Source organism: Pongo pygmaeus, chromosome 11 (assembly GCF_028885625.2).
Source record: "Pongo pygmaeus isolate AG05252 chromosome 11, NHGRI_mPonPyg2-v2.0_pri, whole genome shotgun sequence".
Lineage (NCBI taxonomy): Eukaryota > Metazoa > Chordata > Mammalia > Primates > Hominidae > Pongo > Pongo pygmaeus.
In genome coordinates, this window is record NC_072384.2 from 118268574 (window position 1) to 118283735 (window position 15162).

The following is a 15162-nucleotide window of genomic DNA, read 5'->3' on the forward strand; positions in this document are numbered from 1 at the left end:
GACAACCCATGTTCCCCCTCTCTCTGACAGATCTCACCCCTTCCGGGATCAACCACTTCCCCATTCTCAGTCCCCGTAGTTTCAGAAGGCTCCGGAGGCAGTTGCGTGACCCAGATCCAGATAGAGTGATTGGTTTTGAGTTAATCATATGAGCCAGGCAGGATCCAGATCAGAGCCAATGAGCGTGTGTCCCAGTTTCTTGCTGAGAACATTGGGAGAAAAGAGCCCCCGTCTCCTAGGGCTACCGAGCTGGTGGGATGGAAGCCCAGAGCATCTGGGGGCACTGCCACTCAGACACAGCTTACCTGAAAGTTAAGCCAACTCAGAACCAAGTGATGGGGATGAATTCCTGATTCTACCATTTGAGCCCTTAAATGCAGCTAGGCCTGGACTTCTCAGTCACTCGGGCCAAGAAACTTATCTTTTTCTTAAACAAGTTTGAGTTGAGTTTCTCTTGCAGCTGAAAGAGTCCAAATGAATAAACACATGGAACCAGAACCACAATGGGATGGTGGGGAAGCTGCTGGGAGGATTTGAGCTGTCCACCAGAGGCATCGCTGAAGCCCACCTGGATCTCTGGAGAGGCCCCTTTTTGCCCACCAGAGACATGGCAGACCCCTGTCCAAACAACACAGATAGATAACGGCACAGAGTTTTCTTTAACTTTATCATTTATAAAGCCATACAATGCATTGCAAAGAAACAAAGCAGCTGTACAGGAGTGGGGATGCGTCAGTGTACAATACATTCATGTCCAGGATAAGGAGCATACACCAGGATTTATACACGGTGGCAGCGGCTATAGGCACGATGATACAAAATATAAAGTATATTTCCATCTATATAAATACACAGCTGGGGTGGGGGAGGATGCTGGGTGATCTTGTTTCTCGCGCAGAGAGCCTGGGAGGCAGGGAGGGTGGTGGGAAGGGATTTCTTACATTTGTTCTCAATGACGGGTCTGAAGGGAGGAGAGAAATGGGGAAACACAGCCTGCACACACTGATGTGCTCTCACACACACACAAACAAAACACAGACACAGGAGAGTTTCAAACAGCTTAACACTGATTGGAAAACAAGCTTGGGACATCTCTCTACAGTAACTCCACTGCTGGCAAGAGCCCAGGCGTGGGATATGAACAGAGGTCCTCCAACATTTTGGACATTTGAGGACAGAGGGGCCAAGAGGGACAGATCTGCCCGAGGCCCCCACCCTGCGCCTCTGGGTGGCCCACTTCTCACCTGGGCTATCGCTGAGACTCCACCAATTGGTTGCCCTACAGGCCTCACCTCCCGACTCCCCTCACTGCTGGGCGACATTGAATTTGAAGTTCCATTGCCCAGCACCTCCAACCCATACTCCCAAGTTCCCTAAAGAGATGAGCAAAACACACGCACACACATACATCCACACTTGCACGTGCGCACACACGTCCTGTGTTACCACTGGCCAAGGAAACGCGAGTCTCAGGATTCCAGGGCCTGCACCTGGGGTAAAGGGCTGCTCTGGGACTCTGCCCCCCAACCTCTTGGAGGACCCCGAGTGTGGGGGCAGGATTGGGTGTCTCCCTTGACTCACATGATCTCCCCAGCTCCTAAAGCTGGAAAAAAAGTGGGAGAAGATCCAGGAGGCAGGGGTGATGGATAAAAGTGGGAGTGAGACTAAAAAGTGGAAGTGAGACTAGATTTGATCACACTCACCACCCTTCTGTGTCCCCTGGACAGCATGTTCCCCTAGAGCCGCTGCACAGGCTCATCAGAACAAGGCAGAATCTCCTACTCACCAACCTCCTGAGAGCCCTTTATAGGGGGATCACACTTGTCCAGGAGGGCTGCCCCTCCTGCTCTCACACAACCACTGGCCCCACCATCCCTCTCCTGGCCAGTCTCAGAAGACCCAGGGATCCTCAAAAACCAGGGGAGAAGGAATCCTGGCCATTGGTGTCCACAGCTTTCAGAGCTACTGGAGGAGGGGCTCAGATGAGATGGGTCAAAGGCATTTCCCAAACTTAGGATGTGATGTATCTGTCCTTCAAGTGCCTGGCTAAATAAGAGAGCCAGAACACTGTGATAGCAGGCTGATCAAACCACTCACTTCCTCCCTGTTTTCCTTCTCGGGTCCCCTCTCCATTGTTTTCTCGCCCAATCCTTCCCTCTTGCTCCCTTTGGGAAAGAGCTATGTGGAGCTCACTGGGCCCCTCCCCTAGCTGAAGGCACATGACCCTCCTCTGCCCTCTTCCCTCCAGACACCCAGCTGGACAGCTGGCGGCAGCACGGAACTGAGCCTGCTGGGGTCTGCTTCGCTGCGATGTCCATGACTCCCCGGCTGTTTCTTGCCCATCTTCTCCCAGACCCTTCCCCGTCCCAGCCCGTGTTCAAGGCCAGACAGTGCTCTCCTGGCTGACACACAGATTCAACAATAAACAACAGTAAAATAGATTCAGGGAGGGAGAAGACAGAAGAAGATAAACATTTACAAAATAATAATTAGTAAAAGTGCTTTCTTTTAAAGGAAATCTTTGGCAAGAATATACTGCAGTGCGGAGTGGTGTGTGTGCGTAGGTGTGTGCATGGGTGCACAGCCCCCCGTGACATAGGAGGGCTCTGGTGCAGGGCCCAGAGGTGGGGCCACTGTGGGGACTGGGGAACCCTTCCCCATCATTCGCCTTGAAAGGCCACACTCTCAGAAACTGACTCCTTCCGCAGGGATGCTGGGAGGGAGTTACCAGCTTTCTGGCATGAATGGGTCCTCCCGCAGGGGCACACACGGCTCAGGCTGGAGTGGAGGGGCTGGCCATGCATGCAAGGTAGGCTGTGGTGGGTGGTGAGGAAAGGGAAAGCGACTCTGAAAGCTGACCCCAGACTCAGTCCCGGGCCCCAGCCAGGTTGCTTGAAGGGTCTGATACACCGCCCAGCCGCAAGTGTGGACAGAACATCCATGCCAGGAATAGGATCCTGGGCTGTCCAGTGGAAGATGAGATATTTACAAAGGAAGGGGATGGGAAATATCTCCTATCTTGGAAGATAATTGGGGTTTGCTAAGGAATAAGGAGAGGGGGAAACCCAGATATTTGGCTTGAATAACTCAGAAGGAAGAGCACTTTGGAGGGACTTCGGTCACCAGGCACAAGGTTTCACTCTGGGAAGCAGGGGGTGGCCGGTGGGGCCTCTGCCCCTGCTCTCCACCTTCTGCAGACACCCTCTTTCCAACTCCCTGAAACAGAACGTCCACACTGACACAGCTCCTTGGAGGAGAAAAAATACAAAAGGCACACACACACCTATGTGTGCCATACACACCCGTGTCCCCGCATGCTCACACACTCACTCAGGCCTGCAGAGGCAGGGACAGCTCCCCACACATCCTGGGAGCTGACTGCTGGGCCCCTGGCTTGCTGAAAAGTAAGGGGGCCAAAGGGTGGGACATGTGCAACCCCTCCCAACGCTGAGCCCCACACAGTCTAGGGAAAGCCAAGGCCAGGGCAAGGAGACCCTGGCTGCTCCAAGAACAAAGGCCCCCTACATTTCAGGCTTTACTTACACATATAAAAAAGGATAGGAATTGGTTTATCCCCAGGGAAGGCAATAAAGCAATATGGAAAAACAATAAATACTTCTTGTCAATTTACCTATTCTTTTTTTAACCTTTTCTTACATTTTATTAGCTTACAGATTCTGTCAGTATGTCTCATGTATATATTATATAATATTTATATATCAGTACAATGCCTCTCTCTAGGGGACTCCCATAGGCTTAAGAATGGAGTCCTGGTGAATTATCCATTCTGGCTTAGAGTCCTTAAATGGTGGTCAGGTGTTTTCCCAACTGTCCAGTGGACCTTAGGCCCTTTGGCCCAAGTGCAAGCCTTCTGCCGACTGCTGCATGGGCAGCATGGGCAGCGTGGCTCAGCTGGGGAAACCAAGGCAGAAAGGGTGACAGTGAGGCTTTGGCATTGTAGGTAGGTGATGTGGTGTACAGGCAGCAGGCCCAGGAGCTCGGCTGAGGTCAGAGGGTGCCTGCAAAAGCCAGACCCTAAAACACTTACAGAGGGGAGGATAAGGACTCCAGGTTTCTCCCCTGAGCCTCACTGAGCAGGAAGCAGGTTCCCCAGGGTGAATTCCAACACAAGGACCCTGCAGAATACAACAGGGCTGGGCAGAGCAGGAAGGCTCAATCCCCAGCCCCCAAAAAGGCATCATGCAGGTTAGCAGGTCTGAGATAAGGCTGGTCCTGGGGCATGAAACCCAATAACAGGGCTGAGATGTGGGAGCTAAGGCAGAGTCCAGGGCCCCAGCAGGAGCAACTTGCCTTTCTTGCTGCTGAGCCACATGCCTTGGGGAAGACACCCCGAGCTCAACAGCTGCCTGTTCTGACAGATCTTTTCCTATGGATACACATATCTCTACCTCCTCAAACCAAAGCTCCAGTCTTCTGGCCAAGGCAGGACAGGGTGATGCCATTGCAGACCCTCCCACTCCTGCTGGGGTCTTTATAGAGGAGAAGGGTCTGGCGGCACCCAGGGTCACTAGAGTGCAGGTGCAGGCACCAGGAGAGAGCCTCTGTCACCCATATCTTGGTTGTTTGCCCCTCCCCTGCTGCCCTGCCACCGCCATCCCTAACCTTTGGACAGTATGCATGTGTGTCTACAAACACATGGGACAAGGACAAGCCGAGCTGTTTATAATTTGAGTGGATAAAGGCAGATCTAGATCAATTTATGAGGATGTGGGTGCAGACACACACCCACACGACAATAGAGTGGAGGCACGGCAAAGAGACCTGAGGTGCCTTGGGTCTGAGATACTTTCAAGTGAACAAGTTCTGCCACTTGATGTCCCACGGTGGCTCTGTTTGGTTTGACAATCTACCCTACAGGTGGCCAGAAAAAGATTCTCCCAGCTTGACTTCCCCTTGCAAAGCAGTTGAGTTAGGGAGACAGAGCTTTTCCATTCCCCCCAAAAATGTGGATTCCCAAGGAGGTTTGTTCCTTTGTTCCTTCTCTTTTGAGGACATCCATCTTCTTGGGGGAGGGAGGGGGTGTTAGGCGGACCTGGTTAGTTTTGGAGGCTTTGGGTTTTTGCAGTTTCCATCTACCCAGGGGAATCCAAGTTCTTCTCCTCCATCTTTTTCTCTCTCTCTCTCTCTCTCTCTCTCTCTCTCTCTTCCCCCTGCCCTCTGCAGTTCACTTCCCTCTCCCCACGTTGCACTTTCTTCTCTCCTCCGAAATTGGCCCAAAGTCCTCCTTCTGGGTTCAAGAGTGGTCAGGATTCATGGGTCCCCTCCGCACGCACCCCTCCCCCATGGCACTGGCCCTGGGCAAGGGGCAGGGTTCATCTCTTTTGGCCGGCGTTCAGCATGACCTTGGAGATGAAGTTGACGATGGCAGAGGCCGGCTGGTTGGGGTCAAGCTCAGCAAAGAGGTGGCAGGCGTTGTCCGTGGTACTGCCCTGCTTCCGGGCCACGAAGCCGAAGAGCCTGCAGGTGGGAGAGGGCAACGGGCATGAGGGGAGGGCAAGCGGAACCCCAGGAGGTGGACAGCAGCCCAGGCGAGCAAGCTGGTCTCAGGCCAACCTCTCTTCCCCATCCCTCCAGTAGGCCTCAGCATCAGGGACTCGGAGAGGCGCAGAAGAGAATCCTCTGTGCACTCCCCTGACCACAAGCCAAGGCCTAGAGACAGTGTCCCACCTTGTTTAAGGGTGGGCAGAAATCCCCCTTGGAGTGGTGCGAGGGGAGCTGCAGAGGATTGACAAGGCTGGATAGTGAGGGGTGGGGAGGAGACCAAAATAAAATGGGAACATTCCTAGACAGGCCTCTCCCCACCCATCCCAGCCCTACTCCTACTGACTGTTCTTACACACAACACATATGCCAATCAGGAAAGTGCTGTCTGCCTGCAAACGGCTCAGCCTCCTCAGACACCACAAGGTCAGGGAGACAAAGGTCAAGTAGCTCACACCCCTCCACACACACACACACTTATTCTTCCTGGGCTCAAGAACCTTGGAAGCCAGAAAATAAAAGGGAAGGTGGACCCCACACCCGTTCCCCACCCCCACCCACAGGACTGGAGTGACCCAGTGTTCTCTTTGCAAAACAGAGTTAAAAATATGAGGGCAGAGAACAGAATGTGAGCTCAGGTCCCCTCCCAGCCAGCATGTTGCTAATTAAAGCGAGATGGGGAAATGAGGACAGCTGGAGATTCCGATGGAAACCCCTCTCCCTATCGCAGGACCACGGCAGCTGAAGTTAGCAAAGGGGGATTCTGCTGGTCCCTGTGTGCCTGTGTGTACAAACCACCACACACATGCACCACACACATACACACCACCACACACACACCACACACCACACACCACACACACACCACACACACCACCACACACACCACCACACACCACACACACACCACCACACACACACCACACACACACCACCACACACACCACCACACACACACCACACACACACCACACACACCACCATACACACACCACACACACCACCACACACACACCACCACACACGCCACCACACACACCACCACACACACCCCACACACAGTGCACACACACCACCACCCACACACCACACACACAGCACACACACACCACCACACACATACCACCACACACACACCATCACACACACACCACACACACATACACACCACCACATACATACCACCACACACACCACACACACACCACACACACACACACACCACCACATACATACACACCACCCACATACCACCACACACAACCACATATATATACACCACCACATACACATACATACACACACCACCCACACACCACACACATGCCACCACACACATACACACCATCACACACATACCACTACACACACACACCACCACACACATACATACCACACACACCACCACACACATACACACCACACACACCACCACCACACACATACACACCACACACACCACCACCACATACATACACACCACACACACCACCACATACATAAACACCACACACATACCACCACACACACACCATCACGCACACCACCACATACACACCACACACACACCATCACACACATACACACCATCACACACACCACTACACACACACACTACACACACCACACACATACACACCATCACACACATCACCACATGCATACACCACAAACACACTGCTGCACACACCACACATACCACCACACACACACACACACCACACACACCACCACACACAAATACACCACACACACACAAACCATGCATACATATATATACAGACCACACACATACACAACTTATACACACCACACACACACAACACGCACACAAGCACAACATAGACACACACCACACACACACACAATCCAGCATTTCCTACAGCTCTGCTCCCCCAGCCTTGTTTCAGGGGCCGAGAGCAACAGGGCCAAAGGCCTGGGGTAATGCCCAGGTAGTAGGGGAGCTGGGGTCCACAGGGCATCCCCCAGCACCTCCCTTTCCCGGCTGGTTCGGACCCTGAGCAGGGGTGGGGGTGATCCTGGCAGAGGGAGGAAGCATGCCAGCCCTGGCTGCAGGTGTCTACCAGGATGGAGACCTGGCAACTGCACCTGACTGGAGCACCGAGCCTGCCCTCCCCTGATATTTCTTTCAGCTGTGACTCCCAGGCTCCCGCAATAGCCCAGTCCTGTCATCTGCCACAAGGAATAGATCCAGGCAAGAAGCCTCAGCCCGCAAAAGCAGGAGGAAGCACTTGCAGGATCCCAAGATCTAACATCTCCTTGAATTTTGCACATGATTTCCCTGGCTGGCCTCACCTCGTCCCTGTCATGATTCCCTGTTAGCCCACTGCCCTTCTTGGCCTCTCGCTGTGGCCTCTGCCCCACCCATCAAAGCTTCTTCAGTAGGAGGCTCAACTCAAAACCAGCTCCTGAAGGAGGAAAAGAGGGATTTCCAGGCTTGGGGGCCCAGTTCCCTTCTGTCCCTGACCTTCTCCCCTCGCAGGGCCCTGTGCTGAGTGAGCACAACCACCTTCAAACATGAAGTTCCAGCCTGCTGCCATGGCCAGCAGAGACACGGGGGATGCAGCAACTCAAAGCACTGATGACCCTAGGAAGCCTGGACAAGGCTGAACCCCACCATCCCACACGGCCTCTCCTAAGCCACCATCACTGACCATGTGATAGACTAGTCAGTCCATTCATTCGGACTGAGGCATTCTCACTAGCCTCCTCCTGCCTCTGCTCTTCCAGCCTCCATTCTCTCACTTCTTCACTCGACAAATATATACCACCTCCCCATGTGCCAGACATGGCCCTTCCCTTGGGGAGCCTGCAGGCTGGTGGCCATGAGGCCCCTCCCCTGAAATGGTCCCTCCTACTCCCATTCTCATTTTGACCTGTCCAAATTGAACCTGTCTTTGAAGACCCATCCTTAAATATCTGCTCTTTCCACCTCTCTGAGGTGCTGATGTGTTCTCCTGCATGACCTCCCCAGACGTAAGCTGAACTCTCTTGCTGCCTCTCCCTCCCTTGCAACTGTCATTTTTTTAACGGTGAACGTTTTGTTTTTCTAAAGCAACCTTGTATGAAGTCTGCATATAGAAAGGTGAAAGCAGTATTTTACAGCTATAAACAGCAATCCAAAAGCATGACATTTACCTATTATAAAGTCAATCAGTGAGGATAATAGGGCTGTTGGAATAATCCTGACAAAGTGAAAAGTAGAAGACAGATCATAGTGATAGTCTCATGTCAGCTTCAGACCCCAGGTTATGCCTATATTTTGTTTTGGTTTTGTGATTGTGAAAAAACCCTAGTTCCTGCTGATAGACAACAGCAAGGAGCAGCAGAGTTTTCCCTCCCTTCTTAACACCAGGTGCAATCCAAGGATGCTAGGATCCTTGGAACACAGTTTGAAAATCACAGAAGCATCTTAGTGCTATTTAGACATCTGTCTTATCTGCTGTGCCAGTGGGCCTCCTGAGGGCAGGGTCAGAGACCCAGGCAGGATCTGAGTTCCTTGGAGGCCCCTAGGACATGTCTGCTGGATGGAGGAATCCACCCAAAGTCCCAGGGCCATCCCCAGAATTCAGACCTTCTGGGCTCCCACATTCTGATAATGCTGTTTTGCTCTGCCACAAGACTCACAGGAAAGCCCACCAAAAAAGCAAGAACAGGAATAAAGGCAGCCAGAATTGGGGCAGAAAAGATCATGTAAGCAACCTCTGCCCCATTTCCTTTGCTTCTAATAAGACTCTGTTTTCTGTCCACTTCCTGCCATCCCTGCTGCTTCTGACTCTGGGAGAGTGAAGGCAGCTGGACCAGATGCTGGGCCTCTGGCCTCAAGGCAGGACACGGCAAAAGGCCTGGAAGCCTGGTCAAGCTTCACTCGGAAGCTGAGTGACCTTGGCACAAAGGTTTTTGCTGCTCTTTCCCTACCCCCAGCCCTGGTTTCTAAATGTGCCGCGTGCTTCCCTCCCTGTGAAGTACAAAGGCCAGCCTGCTGGGCGGGGGTAAGAAGTCACACTTACTTAGCAGGGGCACCACCCTCTGTTTTCATCCACCTGTGGAGAGAAAGTGGGCTCAGGGTAAATCACCATACTTTCTCCCTAGAGCCCAGCCCCACCCATGCCCAGACCCTCTGCAGGAAGGCAGGGAACCCCCACCCCCATTCCCAGGGGACAGGAGCTGCCCAAGATCACACAGAGATGTATTCAAGGTGGAGAGAACACTGCAGGCTGCCTCCTGAGGGGCTCTCCCCATCGTGGAGAGGAAAGGCAGATTCAGGATCAGGGCATGGCAGAGGGGGTAGCAGTGGGCACTGAGTCCCTGGGAGGGTCTCCATATCTATAGTGGGAAAGACTCAAAAGATGCCCCACACGATTACTCACACATGGGCAGACCTTCCAGCTGAACGGAGAATGTACACACATGCACACACACACACACATGCACATGCGTGCACCCACACAGACGTCAGTGTTAGAGAGCTGTGTGGGAGGGAAGCTGTGTACAAGAGACTTACTTTCTTTCCTGTGGATCCAGGTCACAGAAGGTGACAGTGTTGAGGGGGTAGTGGCGTCTGAAAAAGAGCCTGCAGCACAGACATCAGATAAACAGAGAATGAGTGCTGAAGGGGCTGCTTTTCCCCTCCTTCCACCAGCAGGTCAGGCCACCTTTCCACCATCTGTGGCTATTGCAGGTCCACACAACCTCCCTCTTATGAGCAAGATGGCCTGAGCTGCTGACACTGGCGACCTAAGCAATGTACAGAGACAGATGTGCCACAGAATCATCCCAAATGCTAGGGGCTGGGGAAGGAAGAAACTGGCACTGAGGAATAGGAAATGTGGGGAGGGGCTGGAAGAAGAAGCAAAAAGGCCAGGGACACTGTTAGGAGAGAGTCCAAGTGGATGGGCTCTGCTCCTAGAAAGCAGGTCCTTTTTATCAGTTGTATTTACAGCCGTATACCCAATGCTGGCAAATTCTCATAGAAGGATGGATGAATGGGTGGATGGATAGATGAATGGAGATATAGATTGATGAAGGGAAAAATAGGTGGTCAGGGATAGATGAGGGATGAATAAATGCAGGGATGGATAGATGGATGGATGCATGGATGGATGGATGGATGGATGGATGGATGGATGGATGGATGGATAGATGCATGGATGGATGGATGGATGGCTGCATGGATGGGTGCATGGATGCATGGATGGATGGATGGATAGATGCATGGATGGATGGATGGATGGGTGCATGGATGGATGCATGGATGGGTGCATGGATGGGTGCATGGATGGCTGCATGGATGGGTGCATGGATGCATGGATGGATGGCTAAGTAGCCGGGTTGATGGGAGGTAGATGCAAGATAGATGGATGAGAAGGTAGATGAGCAGTTGGGTGCAAGGAATCAATCAATTGGTAAATGTGTGGGTACACGGATGAACAGATGAGTCACAGGAAGGAGAACCCCACCCAGGAGCAGGCAGGGGAGTCTTACTTTCTCTGGTTGTCAGTCAGAGTGATTCCCTGGGCAGAGACTTTGAAGTGAACGATGGTGGCAGCTGGCGTGGGGTCTGCAGCCAATGTCTCAGATGTGGCTTTAGAGATGGCCTGTGGCCCAGTGAGTGACTCCATGTCCACAGAGTTGACGAAGAGCACATTGCAGGCTGGAAGAAACCAACCCAAGAGGGAGTCATGGGAGCTGGGGTGGGTGAGGACATTAACCCAGATCCATTCTTCAGGGAGAAGGTAGCAGGCAAATTTCAGGCTAGCCTTGAGCCAAGGCATCTGCACATAGAAATGTGATCCTCCCGGAGACATTTGGGCCTGGAGAGACCTCCAGCCTGCACCTGCAGGAGGGGTCAGGCAGGAAGGCAGAAAGAGAGGCCTGGGCATGGGTACAGTTTCAGGTGACCACTCACCTGCCCCTTGCTTCAGCAGGTCTGCAGTTGAGTTGGCAGGGCCGGAGCTATCTTTTGATTCATCTGTGGGGTCTAAGACAAAAATTCAGTAGGAATTAAAACCCTAGAGCTGGAAAGAAGCACAAGTTTGGCTGAGCTGAAGGTGAGCTCTGCAACTCTTTGGGAGAAGGGACGCTGCTTTTCATACCAGACCCTGGCAGTCAGCCCTGAGTTAGGCTCAGTCTGAACGTCTGATGATTGCTCTAAGCAGCCAGTACACTGGTTGTGAGCTCTGGAGTCCAGCAGAACTGGGCTCAAACCCTCACCCCAGCACTTACTAAGTATCTATAAAAGAAAGACGATGATCATGGTACCCATGTCACTGGGTTTTTGAGCGACTCCATGTACAGCTTAGCCAGTGCTTAACATAAAGCAAGCCTTCAAGTGACAATTGGCATTGCTGTCATTGTTTTGCATTGATATATCTTTGTGTAGGTCAATAAATCCCCTAATTCCCCTAATTCATTAAACCATTGATCCAGCATAACTCTAATTTCAATATTAATAAGAATTGAGTGATGGACATATTAGCTTGATTTAACCCACAAATCTATGCATTTATCAAAACATCACATTGTACATGGTACGTAATTTTTTTTTTTTTTTTTGAAACAGAATCCTGCTCTGTCACCCAGGCTGGAGTGCAGTGGCGCGATCACAGCTCACTGCAGCCTCAAACTCCCAGGCTCTAGCAGATTATCCCACATTAGCCTCCAGAGTAGCTAGGACTACAGGCATGAGCCACCATGCCTGGCTAATTTTTTTACTCTTTTGTAAAAACGGGGTCTTCTGATCTTGTTCAGGCTGGTCTTGAACACCTCACTTCGAGCAATCCTTCCACCTCAGCCTCCCAAAATTCTGAAATTATAGGCATGAACCACCATGCCCAGCCAATATTTGCATTTTTTAACAAGTCCCCGGGATATGCTGACACTGCCGGTCTAGGCCCATACTTTGAAAACAACAGGTTTATACAATCTAAATATTAAACAGTTTTTTAATTGCTGAACTATTATGGTAAATTCCATAGGAATATAATTCAATTCGTGTCTGAATTGTGTCATTGGTTAATAGTGCTATTTAAGTTGTATTTGAACTTACAAGCTAATAATATTGGTCCATTCCCATTAATAATTCAATGAACTGAATTGGATAAATAGAAATTGTCCAAAAATACTGGCGGTGTTATATGTGGGCACAGCCCCAGGAGCTCCAAGAAAGACTAGAAAAAAATCCTAGGGCCACAGCCTAGGAGCGCTTCTGAAGGTCCTATTGTTGAACAGAGAGAGTGGGGAGAAGGCAGCCCAGCCCGTTCTGAGACCTTGCACTGGGGGTGAGGCCAATGACCCTCAGGCGGGCCCTGTGTTGCTGAGGGCTGGGCAGTAGAGGCCTATGCTGGGAGGAGTTCTAGGTGCCCACCTGCCATGCTCCAGGGCTGATGTGCCTCCGTGAGAGAAGCTAAACACTCCTTCCCCAGCCCTGCCATCTCACTCAAATTCTCATCCTGCATGTCCTCATGCTCTCGGAGTCCATTCCAACTTCCCACAATCAAAACAGGACTTGCTCTTCCCTAAGTCAGGGAACACCCTCCCAGCACACAGATTAGAAAGTCTGGTGACATTTAGGCACCACCTTCACTTTCCTGAGGCTGCTGTCTCCTCTCCATCCAGACCAACCCCCCAACACCTCAGTCTGCCTCCCCGCTCTCTTCCCCAGATGCCCATCTCATCCTCCAGGACATGTCTCCTGTCCCCTACTTCTGTCTCCTGTCATCCCTGGGATGACGTGGTCTGAGGATTCCATATGAATTTCTACATATGGAGGGTTTTCCTGAACAATCTGGCAAGTCCATTTATGTATGTTCCTGGAGTCAAGCTTTTTCATAAATTTTTTCTTCTTTTTTAATAGGAAGAAAAGGAGAGTAGTTTTGAGTTTCTCCAGACTGGCAAAATGACGTGTGTCCTCCAGCCCTGGCCCATGTCCAGAGTGGCTGGCAAGATCAAGACATGACGGGGGCCAGCTCAAGGGTGTGGGTGGTGAGCCAGGAGTCTCACGTTCCTACCTCGGTTTGGAATGACCAGCTTGCAAGGCAGGGCCAATGGGATGATGGAGTGCTGGTAGACCAGGGCAGACAGTGATCCTGCAGGGAGGCAGACGGCATGTCATGGGCAGCAATACTGGAAGCCAGAGGGGAAACCTCCACCTCCACCCTCACGCTGATATACACAATCTTCCACCTCTTTATTACCTCTACCTCAACCCACCAACAAAGCTGAAAATTCACACACTCTTGTTTAACAAGATCCAACAGAGAAGATTCCCAAAGTTCACTCTAGCAGTCATAAAGTTACCTAACAACTTTCCTTTGCAGAAAGTTTCTCCTAACATCGCTCCTAACACGCCCCAGTTACTGGGGCTCCTCTGAGAATAGGGCAGAAGGATCAGAGAATTGTGGGATCCAATCCCAGCTCAGTCACTTCTCACCTGTTGGTTCTCAGGTAAATGTAACTTTGATGACTCTTGTTTTTTCATGTGTTAATTCCTCCCTATTAGGGAGGATGACCCCACCAAACAGGATGGTTGTGAGGCCAGATGTGATAGAAGGTGCTGAGACAGTGACATTCACATGGTAGGTGGTCAATTAAGGCAGCTGATTTTACCATTGTTACTCCAGTTATAATGATAACAAGTCCCAGTTGGGTAGGACAAATACAGAATGCAGTTTGGCAGAGTTAGGAGCCACACTGCAGAGGGAGAGAAGCCTCCATTCATTTCCTCTGCTGAATTTATGACAAGGGTGACTGGCAGAGCCTGTCAGAAAGAACTTGGGGTCAGGCCCCTAGAGGAACCCAGGACAGAGCCAAGACTCAGACCAGCCTGTAGAGACGGGGGCAGGAGGGCAGCTCACCGAAGTTTGGCTCATTGGGGCAGCCCTTGAGCTTGACTCCTCTGGGGCCGGTCTCTATCAGAAAATGCCGGACCAGCTCATGGGTCATGTCTCCTGGGACAAAGAGAAAGAAATGAGGCTCAGTCCCTTCCCATGGCTTCCTCCCACCACCTCCCAAGACTGCTTCAAAACTTCTGCAGTGTGCGGGGCCAAGATGGGAGAAACGACTGAAGAGAGAATGTGGCTGGAGCCCCATGGACTGCAGAGCCCACTGCTGCTCTCCCAACCCTCAGGAAACACACGGCAGTCACCCAATCGTCCTGCTTTCCCCATCTCTGACCCCAACCATCACCAAGCCCAAGACACCCTCTTCCGAAGAGCCTGATGGGAGTTAAGGTCCTGCCCAACACCCTGGGTCCCTCCAGCACCTCCAGGTTTAGCGACTGTAAAGCTCACCTGGTCCTGAGCCCCATTCTGGGAGATGAGGTTACCTTTTTTATTCTGCTGCATGATGGTTGGAGGTGGCGAAGACACCTTCATGGCCAGCCCGTAGGCGCCTCGGAAGGAGTGACTGTCGCGGATGATGAAGGCCCCTGGCTCCTGGTCCTTGAGGAGCGCGATGGCTGCATGGGGAAGGGACAAGGAGAGAGGAGGAAGCAAGACTTTGGTGGCGCTAGTTTTACTTAAGTCTCATTGAGCCTACCGACCTTCGTTCTTTCTTAGGTGAGACAAATTTTCTTTAAAGTTAAAATTTAACTACTCCTAAGGGTCTTCCTGTACTCAGGTTGGCAAACTTATTCTGTTG

The 15162-nt window shown here is 51.6% G+C and overlaps 1 protein-coding gene across 15 annotated transcripts in view; it reads right to left on the reverse strand.

The window, feature by feature from the left end:
- Nucleotides 1–650: 650 nt before the first annotated feature.
- Nucleotides 651–15162, reverse strand: part of TNS1 (tensin 1) — a 211352-nt gene continuing 196840 nt past the window's right edge. For 11 of the 15 annotated variants that reach the window (XM_063647941.1, XM_063647938.1, XM_063647935.1 and 8 more), the window contains 8 exons: nucleotides 14849–14980; nucleotides 14379–14471; nucleotides 13533–13610; nucleotides 11432–11503; nucleotides 11008–11176; nucleotides 10028–10096; nucleotides 9534–9566; nucleotides 651–5478 (listed from right to left, as the gene is read on the reverse strand). In XM_063647941.1, coding sequence (XP_063504011.1) covers nucleotides 5334–5478; nucleotides 9534–9566; nucleotides 10028–10096; nucleotides 11008–11176; nucleotides 11432–11503; nucleotides 13533–13610; nucleotides 14379–14471; nucleotides 14849–14980 — 791 coding nt within the window. In that variant the 3' untranslated portion in view covers nucleotides 651–5333. The remainder of the gene's footprint in view (nucleotides 5479–9533; nucleotides 9567–10027; nucleotides 10097–11007; nucleotides 11177–11431; nucleotides 11504–13532; nucleotides 13611–14378; nucleotides 14472–14848; nucleotides 14981–15162) is intronic. The other 4 variants (XM_063647939.1, XM_063647937.1, XM_063647934.1 and 1 more) reach the window with 1 other exon arrangement.